General features: G+C 41.8%; 1 protein-coding gene across 2 annotated transcripts in view; it reads left to right on the top strand.

The window, feature by feature from the left end:
* TTC7A (tetratricopeptide repeat domain 7A) overlaps positions 1–16780 on the top strand; it is a 182558-nt gene that overhangs the window by 132434 nt on the left and 33344 nt on the right. For both annotated transcript variants that reach the window (XM_074144216.1, XM_074144215.1), the window contains one exon: positions 11321–11523. In XM_074144216.1, coding sequence (XP_074000317.1) covers positions 11321–11523 — 203 coding nt within the window. The remainder of the gene's footprint in view (positions 1–11320; positions 11524–16780) is intronic.

Here is a 16780-nt window from a genome sequence, read left to right as displayed (position 1 = left end):
ACTTAATGGCTTGTGTGTATGTAAATTTCAATGATGTGCTGTGGGCTTCAAAATCACTAGCAAGATTTCGCTTTATTCAGTTTATGCTGCTGATCTAAGGCTGCAGAGGAGGCTGGTGGGGAGCAAAATAACCAGAGATTATTGTGATGAGAAGTCAGGTGTCTGTTGTCCATCATGCTGCAGATAGCTCTAGGCAGTTTACATTTTTGCTGCTGTGTGAAAAGACAAAAGCAATAAAGACCTAATAGTTGCTGAGACCTAGCTGTGAATTGCTATGATTACTTTTCAGTGTAAATCCAGTACCTTTGTCAAAGGTGTTAATTAATTCTTTTAGACAAAATTTATTTTTATAAGCTGTAACTTTTCTGTCCTATTCCATCATTTTTAAATCTTTGTTTTGTTTCATGCTTACTTTTAACTGGCCTTGAATCGAGCTTGATATTCTGAAAATACATACTGTGACTGCTTTGTAATTTCGTTACTGAAGCCAGTTATTGTTACGGATGCAGATTAATGAGCTCTTGGTGAGGTACTTCCCATTCTCGTCTTGCAGCAGTGTGGAAGTTGCTGCATCCTGGTATCCTGAGTGGTGAGGAGAGATGCAGGTATTTTGGGGTAGTCTTTACTTTCTGTGGAGGAGGGCACAGCGCCTAAATATTTAGAGGACTTCTTTGAAGTGGGTCAGATCTTACACTGGGCTTAATGAGTGGAATAGTCCAAAAGAGTGTCACTGACCCTGTGTCCTAGACTCTTTCCCATCTGGAAGGAGGGGAAAGGAGGAACAAGTGTACTTGTAAGAAGTTAATAACTTCCAAAATAGAGGTATTTCATAAACAACAAATTAAACAGAAAGACACGGTTAAAAATAGTTGAGGTAGTCACATGCTTTTGCATGACAGCTCACCCCAAAATTAACAGCTGTGGAAAGCAACAGGCAATTAGCATAACATTTGGATGCCTGCATCCGGAGTCCCTTCATATTCATGATAGAGCTGCACCAGTATGCTGCAGATTTCTACGGGTTTAGCTTGGACTTGTCCTTTTTCAGTCAATGACTCATCTTGTGACTCTAGGAAAGTTGCTTAACTTTTTCGTACCTCGGTGTCCTATCTCTAAAGGGGAAAAATTGTTAATTTGCCTTTGGGAAATGACCCGTGTATCATTGTTTTTGTTGTCGTTAACACTTTAACCTTTTTAGCATGAATCATAAATCTTTAGATAAAATTATTATAATTTCCTAACCTCATACTACAGTAAATTTATAACAAAGCATCTGTCCTTTTCAGACAGCAACAGGACACAGCTGGCCCTGTCTCTGCGTGTGACTGGATTTAGAGCGCCAGGCTGCAATCGTGTCTGGGTTCCATTAGAGCCATTACATTTCCCATGCCTCTTCATATCCCAAGGCATGCAAACTAATCGTACCAACCAGCTGATCCAGTTAGAGCTTTCTGCACTTAGATATTGGAAAGAAGGATACAAAACCAGCTATCCCGCAGCTGTGTGAGGCTGTTTTTACAGCCGTCCAGCAGCCAGGCTGGGCCACAAAGCCAGTACATTTGCTTGCAAGGGAACTGTTAGTGGGTGGTAGCTATCTGATGGTGCTTACGTAGGGGAATTCTTACAGTATCACCCTCCACCTGTGGCTGCAATAGGAGTTTCAGCCTTGTGCAGAAGCATCCTCAGTCCCTCAGAGCTGGAGAGCTCTTGCTGCACTCCTCACTGGTCTCACAATTAGTGCGTGAGAACGTGCATTCTTTTAATAGTGGCTGAAGAGGATATGAACCCCATGCAAACAGTTAAGCTCTTTTGTCCTGCAATAAAGATACTTATCTCACGCATAAGAGGGCATAGAGTTAGCATTTTTATCTGTAACTTTTCTGGGTTTATGACCAGCACAGTTATGTAGGGAAGATAATAAAGCAGCAGCTTTGGAAGTGCCCTGCAAGTCCAAATGTGCTGCACTATAATGGATGCTGCACCTTGGCTTCCCCTGCAGCAGTGCCTACTGAACTTTGGCAAGCTAATTTTTTGTAGCTTGCTGTAAGCAACCAAAGAGCTACTTGATGGATCTGTGGTCTCCAGAAAGAGTTCTCTTTCACACATCCAAATAAAACTGTGAATTCTCACTGTTAATCCTATGTTCGGCCATCTCTTGTAGGACCAGCTGGGAGTACAGTCATCTGCAGCAGGGAACTTAGCACATTTCTTCAGTGGGTTTCTGCCTCTTCCTGATTTCCCTGTAGGTAGTCACAATTAGCTTTGGAATAGTACAAGGTCTGCTGTCCCCAAAGACTGGAGAGGTTGTCCACTCCCTGCGGCAGGCGTGCTTAGAGGAATACTAATAGGCATACTCTGTTTTCAAGTGTTCTGCAGCAAAGACTGTGATTAAGACAGCTTGTCTGGTCCCTTTTAACAATAACCTCCCAGTCCTCTTGAAATGTAACGGCTTCTTAAAAGGAGAGAGTTGTCTCATTAGGCTTTAACATTAATAAGCCTTAACATTGTTCTTGGCCCCAAGTCTGAGAAACAGGTCATTTCAAGGAGTACTCCGGAAGGGTGCTGCAGTGCACATGCTCCTGTGGTGCAGCTCCAGGAGAGGTGGTCTTTATGCGACCCATATGCCTGTTTTTCCTCTTTGTTCTACTTTTCATGACTGAGAGCTTGAATTCAACTTTGAGAGGAGAGAAGGAACTTCTGCGGCATTGGTAGAGCTTGTTAACTCCTTCTGTCTCTTGTTGCAGGAAGAGCTGCAAGGAGAATCCTAGAGATTACTGGTAATAATACTGCTTGTGTCACCAAGAGAAGAGTTCTGACCTAGGAACTATTTCTACCCCTTATTTCCTTTCTAAAATCATGCCAGTACTCCTTTTTTCTGTTTAGAAAATATAATCATGCTGTTTGGCTAAGGAAAACGTACTTGAAATGGTTCAAATTTATGACCAAAATTTACCTTCATTTGACATTTTTATAAGATCACTTTTGATCCAGAGAGCAAAGCGTGTCAGTACTGAAAAGAAATGGTTTTAATAGTTTTAAGCTCTTTGGGTAACTGAAGTGATTTCTTATCTGAAGTATGTGTGATTATATTTCCAGGAAGTAATAACTGTATGCTCTACTTATATGGAGCATTTTAGAATGCTGCAAGCCAGTTTTAATGAGAGTTCTAATATTCCAGCTCCCGTCGCTATATTATTTTAAGCTTTACTTTTAACTACAATGTCCACTTTGTTTGTCTTTACTAGTACTTTATATCTGACAATTTAGCTTCTTGACTATCCCAATACTTTACCAAATATGGCCACTCGCAGCAAAGTAGGTCTGGTAATTTGATCTAAGATTGGCTGAATGCCTGCTAAGCGCAGCCTGCAAACCTCACCAGGTAGACCTAAGGCTAATTTAAAGGAGCGTTTTAAGAAAAACTACTAGGATAACTATTCCATATGCTCACAGTGGGGCTGGAACGGGCTACTTGCTGTTTCAGTAATGTGCTAAAGTTTACCCTGGGAAAAAAATATTATAATGAACATGCCACGAGCAAGAAATGTAAAGACAGCCAGTGCAGCAGAGAACAGTGAGCTAATGGAAAAACATCTGCTCCCCCGAGTTGTGTACCGCAGGAACTTTTTTTTTTCCTCCCTTCACAAAACGCTTGAGATTTATTTATTTTATTCTGCATGGGCCAATTCCTGGGAAAAAGCTGTGTTAGAGGAGATGGGCTGTGTTCCACGAGAACATGTCGTCGGGGCCAGTGGGCTGATTCTCCAACCCCGGCTGGCCCGTGGCCGCACAGCCGCACTGCGGCCGCCCCAGCAGCAGCCAAGGGCACGGCCGGGCCCTCCCCTGCTGCCCCTCCGCTCACCCAGCACAGCTTGTTATTTGCACGGCTTGCGCACCAGTATTTAAATGCTCTTCCTTCCCGAAGCCTTTAGTGATCCTAAGCCCCCTCAAGTTATTAGCTCCAGTATTAAAGGTGTTCATCAGGTTTGGGAGACAACTTTACTGAAATTGCCAGAATAGCTGGGATCAGATACTGTCCCATGATGCAGCACTGGTTGTTGAAGCAATTCCAATGTTTTTCTTTCTCTTTTGCTTAAAGAAAAAAAAAAAGTGCTTTCAAATTTTAGAATTTCAAACTTAGAACTTCCCCTTTCACTGCTTGAGTTCTTAAGCTCCATAAGCACTGCTGATTTTTGTAGCTCTTTACAGTGACACAAAGCAGTGTGAAAAGCTGGATCCTGGCGAGGGGGAGCAGGAGGGAGTCCTTTATTACACAGCTATTACTGAAGAGAGTAAAGGTGTACTGCAAAGATGGCTGCCTTGCAGTGTTTACTTACTAGGAGAGTGTAGGAACACTTCACACTGGAGATGATAGAAATGGTAAAGTGAACTGGTTTGGTCCCCTTCAAAATATTACTAGGGAAGTTAAGGTGGCAGCAGTGGTTCTGCTAAGCCTCCTGATTTAGCAAGCTCTGTCCTAGGCTTTTCTGCTGCAGGCTAAGGATTGCCAAATTCCCTATTTCTCTTTATCTGAACGTCCTCAAGGATACTAGGTTTTGATCCACACCCTCAGCTTAGTTTCTTTTATTTTCTATCAACAATGAATTTAAAAAGTCAAAAGAGTCTTGGGTGCATATTAACATATAATTAGTATAATTAGTATATAATAGGTATACTCAGCATTTTGGATGCTGAGGCTTCTGGATATTTCTCATTGCTGGAGCAGGACGTGAAACTTTGTGGACTGATAATCCGTTGGCATGGATGGTCTTCAAAGAGCACATGCCATTTCTCGAAATCTGGGCCATGGAAATGTGCACGTGTGTGACCATTCCCTTGTGAAGGATACAGGCAGCAGCTAGCAATGTTCTTTGTTAAACAGTCTGTGCATCTTTTGCTAAGAGATGGAGAGAAACATGTTGAACTGCCAGTGGTACCCGTAGAATGTCAGAGGATACCAAATACTAGTATTTCCCCAGCTGCTCAGTAACTTTTGGGCAAGTGTTAAAGGGTACATAGTCATGAAGAAGGAAGCAGGACACTTATTCACACCAGAAACAGAAAACAGGAATTTATACTAGACTGGGCTGGAATATGAAGACTTAGAAGTCCTTTCTTTGACTATAGCCAGTAATACATGTTTTGAGAGACAGAACCACAGAATCACAGAATCACCTAGGTTGGAAGGGACCTTTTAAGATCATCTAGTCCAACCGATGAAAACAAACAAACAAACAAACAAAAAACAAACAAACAAACAAACAAAAACACACAACACCCACAAACAAACCACACACACCACCACACCACCCAACACTAATCCATATTCCCAAGCACCATGTCAACTCCTCTCTTGAATACCTCCAGGGATGGTGCCTCAACCACCTCTCTGGGCAGCCCATTCCAATGCCTGACAACCCTTTCAGTAAAGAAATATTTCCTAATATCTAACCTGAACTTCCCCTGGCGTAACTTGAGGCCATTGCCTCTTGTCCTATCATCTGTAACTTGGGAGAAGAGACCGACCCCCGCCTCTCTACAGCCTCCTTTCAGGTAGTTGTAGAGAGCGATAAGGTTTCCCCTCAGTCTCCTCTTCCCCAGACTGAACAACCCCAGCTCCCTCAGCCTCTCCTCGTAAGACTTGTGCTCCAGACCCCTCACCAGCTTCGTTGCCCTTCTCTGGACCTGCTCCAGCACCTCAATGTCTTTCCTGTGGTAGGGGGCCCAAAGCTGGACGCAGTACTCGAGGTGGGGTCTCACCAGTGCCGAGTACAGGGGGACGATCACCTCTCGGGTCCTACTCACTACACTGTTCTTGATACAGGCCAGGATGCTGTTGGCCTTTTTGGCCACCTGGGCACACTGCTGGCTCATGTTCAGCCGACAGTCGACCAACACCCCCAGGTCCTTTTCTGCCAGGCAGCTCTCCAGCCATTCTTCCCCAAGCCTGTAGCGCTGCCTGGGGTTGTTGTGACCCAAGTGCAGGACCCGGCACTTGGCCTTATTGAACCTCATTCCATTGGTCTCAGCCCATCCAGCCAGCCTGTCTAGGTCCCTCTGCAAAGCCTCTCTACCCTCCAGCAGATCAACACTCCCACCCAACTTGGTGACAACACAAGAAAACCCAAAAGGTGCCCTTCCAACAGAAGCATTTTTATGTCACCCTTATCAGAGGTGGCCTTATTACTTAGAAGATGGTGGCTTGCTTCTCAAAGCTGGGAAAGAGCTGTTTCCTCACTAGTGAGCAGGGCCCCACTTCACATGAGGGAACCAGGTATCTTGTAGTATTTCAAGTAATGTTTTGAGCGTGCTATTTAGAACAGAAGGTAGCTTGTGGTAGTTCTGTGTTGCTTCCAGAAATGTTCACTTTAGTCCTGTATTTGTAAATAAGCTTAGTAGCCATTTCAGTCCCTGTGAGACCCGAAGCCTGGAAATTTAAAGTGGGTCCCTGGACTCCAGTTAACTACCATTTTGCATGCAAAGACAGCCTTTGAGGACGTAAATCTGTTGCCTCATTCAAAAGAACATGCAGCTGACCTCAGGTGGATGGGAGCACATGGCAGTTTCTGTTCTGCTTCATTTCTCTATCAAAGGTTTGCATCGAATGAAATTATTGCAGTCAGGATACGGGTTGAGGAATCTTCCATCAAATCTGCCCGTGAATTGTCAAGCTACTGCGTGCAAGGTGGTGTCATAATATAGAACAATGACTAAACATCACCTGCCAGGAAGAAAAGGTAGCGGGGGAACCCTTTGTCAAGGTAATAGCTCTGTATTCACTGCTGAAGGCAGAGCTGTCTCAGAGGAGTGGGTCTTTCCAGCTGGCTAAGGGCTGCTGCAGTAACAAGCATTAATAGCTCCTGAAGGCAGATGATGTGGAACAGAAATCACCTCCCTACACATCCTCACAGGTGCTCTCACCTTCTTAAAGTGTGAAGGGCTGCTCCCCACTGTGTCATCCTGCTGGTCATCTGGCTGTGTTGTGCTGGCTGTGTCGCTCTGCAGTAGCATTATTGGGGTGGATGAGAGTAGACAAGTGCTTTAGGTCCAACAGGCACATGCGACCGAGTGATGTGGAGCAGTCTGTTTGTGGGAGTTAAGTGCTGTGTCTTGGATAACACCAAACGTGATTCGCAAGGAATGAAATTTTAACTCTTAGGTTGTTCACATCATAGAAATACATTTTAAATCCATTTGATTTTTTGGCTAGAATCACAGTTGTTGCTGCTTCTGTGGTGACAAGCCCACTCACTCTTGACACTGCTTTGAAACACATAGAAAATGGGGAATAGAGTCAGCATTCAAGGTGATGGCAGGCAACTGTTTCTCAGACTAGCTCTGTGATGCAAACATGACTGGATTACACTGTTGTTACTGCTCTGATGGACTCCCTAACAGAGGTCTGTCAAATAATTTATCATAGAGATGAAAAAAGGAACCTGACTGCAGGAGACCTGCTTTCTCAGTGTTCTGGGAAGTGCTTTCGGTCTGTGCGTTTGTTACTGGTCTTTCAGGTGAGTAGATGATACACTTCTGGCAATTCTCACTTGATTAGAGATCTTCACTGTAGATGAACTTAAATGCTAGCAGAAACAGCTGGAAGAACTAGGAGCTCATACTAGAAGTTAATGATAATCTGAGTGGAGATGTGTGCTGCTCTCAGGGACTGGGCCCAGCATTAAGACTGGTGGATCAGTGGAAGTCTAGTTGCAAGTCAAGATAGAGGCAGCCACAGCCACAAGAAGAGATGACAGTTTTCTGGAAGAACAGCAGAGTAGGCTGGACAGTACTGCAGGACACCATGGATCGGAAGCATAAGTTGGATATGGGAAAGAAATAAATCAAGCTAGGCTGGACCTTGGAGTCAGCTGGATAGCTCATTGTGGTCTCAGTGGGTGCAGGTTCAAGCTTCAATTAGTGAATGAAGGAGACAGTGCACGATTCATTCTGTCTTTGCCCACCCATGCAGTGCACAGTCTCAGCCCATATGATGTGTAAAAATCCTGAAATATTTCCTATTAATCACTCACGCTCAGAGTTTCTAGCATTACTACAGAGATGCTAGTAGAGGAGTTGGTACATCCAGGATGGTCATCTCTCTTTGCTCAGTAGCATTCAGAGAGCCATTGGTGTTGCTTACTTCAAAACAGAATGTAAATTTGTTTAAGTTTTTATGAAGATGATGTTAAGTGAGAGAGTGCAAGGAGGCTTGCACTTTGGATTCCACTGTGGCTTTTGGATTCACAGCTGTGAAGAATGTCAGTACCAAGAACAATGTCATCCAGTAGTTGGAGGTTCATAAATAGTTTCCATGAAGTATTGAACCTTTCACAGTATAAGAATTACAGATCTTCTCTACCGGTGTCAGCCTGAGGAGATACCCTCTTCTTTGGAGTGTAATTGGGTGCCACGTCTCTATAACAGAACTTCCTCACGAGGGCTGCTAATTTGGTTAGATGTTTATTTACAGCATGATTAGGTGATATAAGGAGATAAGCTGAATAATCTAGTGGACAGGAAGCTGCTAACCTAGGTAATGCAAAGGCAGGTGTTTCGGTACTTCCAGTACCATTGAGGAGGCAGTAGTATTACCGTGATAAATGTAATGAGTCCTTGTTTTTTGGGTTTGATTTCTGCCTCTAGCTGTGTTTTTATTCCATGTTGCATAAGCGTATCTTGTTAATCTGTAAATAAAATGAGTATGTAATAGAAGTGAAAAATGAGTTTACAGAAAACATATTTTAAAGCAGGCCTAAATGATTTCCCTTAATGTCTATTTTTAGCTGGGTGGGTGCACTCCTTTCCTTTCGTAACCCAAAGGCACCTCTCTCATTCTTTTTTTATGCAAATTAGGCCTCCCACACCATTAAATCATTTTTTATTGACTATTGAGCCTGCAAAGAAATGGACTGAACTTTAATATGCTACATTACCATACCATAAAATACAATTTGTAGATTCTGTGTTGCTGCACTTCCTCTAAATAATTGTTATTACTGAAGAAGATTTACAGGCACTGTTGAAAGAAAGAATAAGTACTCTCCATTTTGTATGCAATGAAACACCGGCTGTGTGTGATTTCACATCTAAACCCCCTTGCTCCTTATTTTTTTCTGAAATGAAACAAGTCACATTATGGTGTTAGTTGCTAATAGAGCTTTTAATATGGCAGTATCCAGAACTTCTGCTGACTTCAAACAGTGCCAGGATTTCACCCCTTCTTCTGTGCCGCTGAGTTTCTGCTAACTTTGCAAATGAAGTGTTTATCTTCAGGCTGTGAATCGTCACTTTGCACATCCCCATCCTCATTATTGCCACATGCATGGCATCAGCTGCTATGCAGCACTTGGCAGGAAAATGCTCTGTTCCTTGGGAAGTACAAGTAAAATACTGTCCTCCCACAAACTTTTGAATAAGGCAGCACACATACTCAGCTTGACAAGGTACATGGCCTTGCTTTCTGTTATTATAGATAGCTGCAGCCTCTTGGAGCCAAGGGAAGGGATGCATGCTGAGATTTTATAATGATTAACCAGAGAGAAATAGTATATGAGTCACTCTCTAAGAGTATAGCTCTTACCAAGGAACTAATGTTTTTCTCGTGTTGACAGCCTTGGAGAATGACATTTATCTGTAGCACAACCTAGAGATTGCTAAGAAATATTCAAGAATTTTCCTGATGATGTCTCACCCTTCTTCTGGAAGGACCACTTTAGAAGTGGAAGGTTGTTCAGCCATGCTGTTATTTCAATAATATTGTTACTTTCAATATGCCAATAGAAGTGCTATTTGTGGTCCCAGTCTCATGTCAAATAGGCCAAGGAGGAGCCTTTCCATGGTCAAGCAGGACTGCCTTTTAGATGCTCTCCTGCTCATCTCTACCCAGCAAGCTCCATGCCAACATGCCAAATCCCCACAGTCTTCTGGGTCTCCCAGTGTTTTGAAACTGGCAGAGTTTCAAAGCTATTTAAGAGGAATTTTCAGGCCAATCCCCCCCTTCACAGAAACTTTCTGAGAATATTCACTACCTTTAAAAGTCAGGGCATTTAAGGTTGTGTCTAATTTCAGAATTATTTATCTAAATCTGGAGTCTGAATTAGTCATTCCGAATTGGACTCTTGAACTGTCAATACTTAGTGCATTACCACATCAGTTTAAAAAAAAAAAAAAAAAGAGACTTGGAGCTTTTGCAGTGATAACGTGTAGAACACAAACAGGTTATGGACCAAAGAGCAATAGCTGCTGCATGAAGAGAGAATTATTTTATATACATATGTGCATGCATACATATATGCATACATACATGCATATATCTAAAAACAGTTTCCCTTTTCAGTTAGGTGTGGCAGTGAACCTTGAGTATCACTTTTGAAGCCTTCTGCCAGGATTTAATGCATAATAAATCTAGAATTAGAATAGACTATTTCAGTTGTAAGGGACCAACAATGATCATCTAGTCCAATGATGATACAGTCCAAATCCTGAGAAATGTTAAAGTTTAACCATGAGATATGTTATGGAATTTATGTTTAACATAAGAAATTATTTGATTAACAAATTTACAGTCAAGCACATTAGTATGCCTGTTAGGTTTTTTTCTAAGAAAACCACTAAGATAGTTGCTGATAGTTGAAGAAAGTAAATGACTTGAGCAGTCTCTTCCAAGAGCTCTCTTTTATTTTTCTATGTATGTATGAAGAAGTAAATGTGTGAATACACAATATAAGTAACTCTCTATGATAAAAGCCTTTTGATTTTAATAGTCTCTGAAAAAGAAACAGCTATCTCATAAGCTAGACAAATAAGCATAACGAAACACTTTTAATCACCTTTTAAAATGTGGAAATACTCTTTTAAATGAGTTATCTAATGTCCAGCTCAGTCAGATGTATCCTATTACTCTGACATGTTTAAAGTTCTCGGTAGACAGTGATGGCTTATTCTGTTCTTTTTTTCCCTAGATTATTTGGAAATACTTATGATGGCTCCAAGTGGCTACCAGCCCTGCTTCCTTAGGGCTCAGTTCAGCACTGTTTACATTCCTGATTGAGGAATTCTTAAGGCCGTCCTCTGTCAGGACAACACCTAAAGATATCCATGAACATCTGTACAGCGCCCTTAGCATTAAAAAAAGATCCATTCAGTGAATCCACCTGTGACAGTAAGCACTAACTGTAGTACTAAGCACTGTGCAGGATCACGGCCTCATGTTTTAATATGCTTAAGGGAGATGATGTGTAATTAATGGGTAGAAAGGTCTCTGACTTATTTCAACTAATGGTAGGGTGTTTTTTGGTTTTTGTGTTTTGTGTTTTTTCAGCTGAACTCTTCATGGAACAACAGCATCTCAAAGAAGCAGGCTTTTGTATCCAGGAGGCAGCTAGTCTTTTCCCCACATCTCATGCTGTACTGTACATGCGTGGGAGGCTTGCAGAGATGAAAGGTAATTTGGAGGAGGCTAAGCAATTGTATGATGAAGCGCTCACAGTGAATCCAGCTGGAGTGGAAATTATGCACAGCCTGGTGAGTTTGCAGGGGCTCAGCTCCATTATAGTATTTATGTTCCTGATTAACTGTAATAAGAGGGGAGAGGGCTCATGCTTGCTCTGGATGCCATTGTCTTCCTAATCCTGAGAGCAAGTGACTGTTCCAAGAATAAATTGGGTAGCTTGAACCTCTATTTTAAGACTGGATTGAATGTTTTTAACTAATTAGGACTTGTGTCAAAAGTAAATATTTTAATTGATAAAGACTGATAGTTTTGGAAGTCAATGCGCTCTTTGTCTTTGCTGCTTTTCCTACTAACTGTTATGCATTTTAAATAAGCAGTACACTGGTGTTTGAAAGATCAGAACTAAATAACTATAGAATATAAATATATATGGGGTTTGTAAACTTTGGGCTGGAGTCTTGTGTCTACTCAAATCAAGATAAACTATGAGTTTACAATAAAATTATTCTGTTATTATCTTAAGATGTGGCTTAGTCCCAACCTTTTGTAGGGGCGCTAATCCACATTTGTGGGTTTTTTTGGTAACACGCCTATCCAGCAAGTATTTTTTCTGTTGCGCTATCACCAAAACAACCTTATTTACAGACACAGGGCCTAGAGCTTAATAATAATAATACAGGGAGCTTTGTGGAAGATGAAAACACACTTCTTTTATGAAATCAGAACAGTTAAGTATATTCCGTCAATGACGTGTCTTGTTAACTGTATCCCTTACTAGGTCTCTCTGGGATTTTAGAAGTCTTTCTTGACTAATTTAATTTTTACAGGAATTCTACATCCATGTGATCGCTTTGTGTCTTTGCTAGCAGATTTTTGTATCTCCTGGCGTAAGCTTGGTCCTGATGAGGTTTGCACACAATGTAAAATGAATTTATTATTGAGAGAAAATAGCAGAACCTACAGGCAAGGGATGAGATATTTGGTAATAATGAACATTCGGTGCAAAACCAGCAAATGAATAGCTGGTACGTATGTCAGGAGAAGGTTACAAAACAACTATGCACATATCAGGCTTATATGGGGCAATAATACTGCTTGTTGCTGTGAACCAACTTTGAAAGCAACTTTGTTGCTTTACCAAAACCGGTCAGGATAGAATGACATTCTTTGCTCAGTTAGTGCTATGATTTCAGACAAGTCACTGATATCAAAGCAGACGTCGAGTTAGATGCCAACAAGATACTAATAGCTTTCATTTTTGTCTTATTTTATGGGCAGAACCACATACTGTGTCTTCCCATTTCAGTTGCTGCAATTTTCTGAAACTATAGTCATTTGGAATAAAAATTTCTGAGATTCACATCTGCTCTGGCCCAGTTTACTTTGGAAAATGTCACCCAACATGGCTTAACTGTTTATGAAAAAGGGGCTAAAGAACAGACTTCAAAGGCTTCTGTGACATCTTCTTATGCTGTAGTGTCTCCAAGTTTTGTCAGGAATGGGTGGTCTTTGTGTAGACCACCCATATGTGTAGACATATGTGCTTTTTACCATGTGCTTTTTACCATCCCAGAGAAAATCCTCCTAGGTTACCCAAGTTACAATCTTTAAAAAACACATTTTATACATTCTTACTAGATAGGTATTTCTGAAACCTCTAAGGAGTCTGTGAATGCTTTTTCCCCTCAAACCCCAGTAAGCTCCATCATCTCTTAGTCAAGGGACAGGAGTACACTTTAGGAGAGGTGAAAAAGACAGTAAGATAGGAAATTTGGCGGCAGAGACTCAGTCCATAAGCAAGTAGAGAAGAGGAAAGATAAAACTCAGCACAAAGTGAGAAAAATAAGGATAGATAGAAAATAAGATACAGTAAGATAGGTAACACTGGGTAAGACTGGATAGATAAGAAGAATGAGACTGGGCTAAGGACATGGGTTGTGGGGTGGGCATGTTGGAAAGGACGAATTAAAGGGGTTAGTCTTATGAGAGAGACAAAGGAGTGTGAACCTGTAAGAGTACTTCTACTCCATAGCCTTCAGTCTCCTTAAAATTCTGAATCTTCCCATCCTGGTACCAGGAAATACCAGTGAAAATCACTTGCCTAAGGATGTGCCTCATCTCCTTTAGTTTGGCTGTGCTGGCAGCCTGTGGTTTACACCTGTTAACTAAGATAGCAAAGGTCTGGTCTATCCCTGCTGATATGAATCATGGCAGTAGTTATAGGATGCCACATAATGGGATTCCTTTGTATGCTTTTCCAAAAGCTAGGAAATTGCACATAACAAGTTAGAAGCATCTGATGAGCACTATAGAAAAGCCTGTAAAGAAATTAATCATTCTGCCTTCAGAACAGAGCTGGGATAATGTGCAGTAAACAAGGCTTTTAGGGCTATGCATCAAATAAAAAGGGCAAAAATAAAATACTGAATGGCTGCTAGCTAAGTGATTTTTGTCCTGTGTACTGACTGAGACAGTGTCCCCATAGAGAATTTAAGACTGGGTTTATGCAATGAGGATATAGTGTAACAAATGGTAAATTCTGCATCTCCCCAAGGCCATCAAAAGAAGACTTTCTGAAATGTATACATTAGGCAAGTACTAGCTGTACTGTTATTAAAAATACAAGTTCTTTAGCACAGTATGTTCAGTCTCCTACCAGAGGGAAATGTACGTCTTAGATTATGCAAGAGGCCAAACTAGATTATCAGCTAGTTCCTAGTGGCTTGAAACTATGCAAGACACATACACAGGCAGCTGAAATTAAATTCACACGTGCTGTTTCAGTGCTGGTCTCCCCAAACATTTCAGTACATAGTTTTCCCACTGTAATAATACTGTTGTAGTTGTGTAATAACTTAGGGAAAGAGGGTCGGGTTATGAGAATTGCTGTTTGACTTGGCGTAATTGCCATCCAACTGACCTAGTCCACTTTAAGGGAAAACTGTGCTGTAGACAGTGCCCATTCTCCCTGGTGTATCAGCATCAATTAGCAAAGTAGTTGTGTCTCTTCCCCTGGGTTCTCAGAACTGGGTTGTCAAGGCTATACTTGGAAAATTCCAACCTGAAGAGTGTTGCTGGCTTTAAATGAAGGGCACAGAGCTAGCAATGAATGAGTCCATCAGGTGTCAATAACTTCACTTTTACACAGAGTCACCACCATAACAAACACGAGCTCTTTTCTCTGCATAGCTGAAAAGGGCTGCATTTTATTGTGACTGTAGGATGTTTACAATAGCTGTCAGATCAGCGTGCTTTCCATCTGAAGCACACTGCTGTGTGGAAGAGCAGCGCTGTAGAGCAGGACTGCAGCACTGGCTGCATCTGATGAGGTGGGTAGAACCCTCCGCTTCACAGTGGGGGCTGGTGGCAGTTGGTGTCCGACACTGTGGTAAACAAACCACAGGCATATTGAAAACACCACATAGTTAACGCTGTTTCTTGCTAGTGCTTGCAGTTTGTAAGTGATGCCACAGGATCCTTAAGAGCCTGTATTAAGAATCCACCAATAGCCTTTATAAAGTAAATACTACTGGCTAATACCTAGCCTAAGGAAGCACATTTGTTTTCATTTGGAAAAAATACATAGAACCATCTTTTGGGGCTATCTGGAGCATAGTTATGTATCAAAGTACTCCTGGTGAGGTGTGGAGCTACTCCTTTGGTTGAACAACTGTTTGCTGTCAGAAACAATTAGTTTGACTTGGCCCTTAGAAACTGTACATACTGTCAGACCACAGCTCTCTTTAGGAAATAGGACTTGCTAGGGTTTTTTTTCCACATTTCTCCTTGTTCTGTCTCACACATTTCTGTCTTCCCTCCCTTCACAGCCCTGCTCTTTTTTTTTCTTCTTCCCTTTCACAGGCTCCTTCTGGGGCCTGCTTGCAAAGATCATAGAGCACTTCTCTCTCCAAGGGGGGCTGATGGAGTTTCCAATGAGTAGGTATCTTCACTGGTCCAGAAACAAGAGCTTAGCCCGTATCCCATTGTCTTACACTGTGACTAGCCAGCCATGCCAGATACGAATGTCTAACAGCACATTCCTAAACCAAATAACTACAGCGTACTTCTTTCACTGAATTTCACTGAATTTTTTTTAGAGTTGGAAGGGACCATAAAGATCATCTAGTCCAACTCCCCTGCCGAAGCAGGATTGCCCAGAGCATGTCAGAGCATGTTACTCAGGACTGCATCCAGGCGGGTCTTGAAAATCTCCAAAGAAGGGGACTCCACAACCTCCTTGGGCAGCCTGTTCCAGTGCTCTGTCACCCTCACCGTAAAGAAGTTTCTTCTCATATTTGAGTGGAACCTCCTGTGTTCCAGCTTGTGCCCGTTGCCCCTCGTCCTCTCACTGGCAACCACTGAAAAGACTCTGGCTCCCTCCTCCTTCAACCCACCCTTCAAATACTTGTAAGCATTGATAAGGTCTCCCCTCAGCCTTCTCTTCTCCAGTATGTACCAAATTTGGTTATATAACATCATGATATACACAGCTTTGGGACGGTGATAACAAAACTGACACGTGCCCAACGAAGTCAGAAAATATAACATAAGCCAGGGCAGATAACACCTCCTTGTAAATCAATACTCAGCTCCACCTACCTGTATGTCGGTGGAGAAAGATATTGAAATTTGCTAGTTCCCAGCCACAGTGCATTCAGTACTATTTTCCCTTTTGATTCAGAGGAGGAGAAAATCAATGCCAGCATGTTGGATTGCAGTACTAAAGCTCCATACATAATATTGCAAGATAAACTAAAAACATACTGAGATATTCAGAAGACTCCCTCCCAGCATGCATCTCACATAGCACATTCTCAACATGTTTTAGTTCAGGGAAGAAGAAAGTGGATTATGCATTTAAAATGGAAGGAAATGGGCATCCTCATCTCCGTCACTGTGCCAGATTTAATGAAAACAACAAAAAATACCATAAAAAAATTTTTTTGCTTGACTCATACTTGAGTCTTATTGATTGCAGTGGAAGATTGTAATGATTCGTCACTTCTCTTGAAGGCTGGGGCAAGGATGATAAGGTTGTTATCAGAATGCCACGTAGCTATCTGCACTGCCTCATCCCTGTGCTTGATAGCAAAAGAAAGTGAAGTATATATTGGGTTTTGTTTGGTGAGTTTTTGTGAAGGTGAAAATGGAAAGCAGTCTTTGAAATGTACTTCTGTGTTCTGTTGTGACCACATAAATTGGGTGGAAAACATAATCTAGTGAAAATGTATTTGATTCATTCCATAATCAATTCAAGTAGAGCACACAGGTTAACATGGTGTCATGGTTTAGCCTCAGCTGGCAACTAGGACCACGCAACCACTTGCT

The sequence above is a fragment of the Numenius arquata genome, chromosome 2, assembly GCF_964106895.1.
Source record: "Numenius arquata chromosome 2, bNumArq3.hap1.1, whole genome shotgun sequence".
Classification (NCBI taxonomy): domain Eukaryota; kingdom Metazoa; phylum Chordata; class Aves; order Charadriiformes; family Scolopacidae; genus Numenius; species Numenius arquata.
The sequence above is the reverse complement of the archived record's forward strand: the minus strand, read 5'-3'. Positions and strand labels throughout refer to the sequence as shown.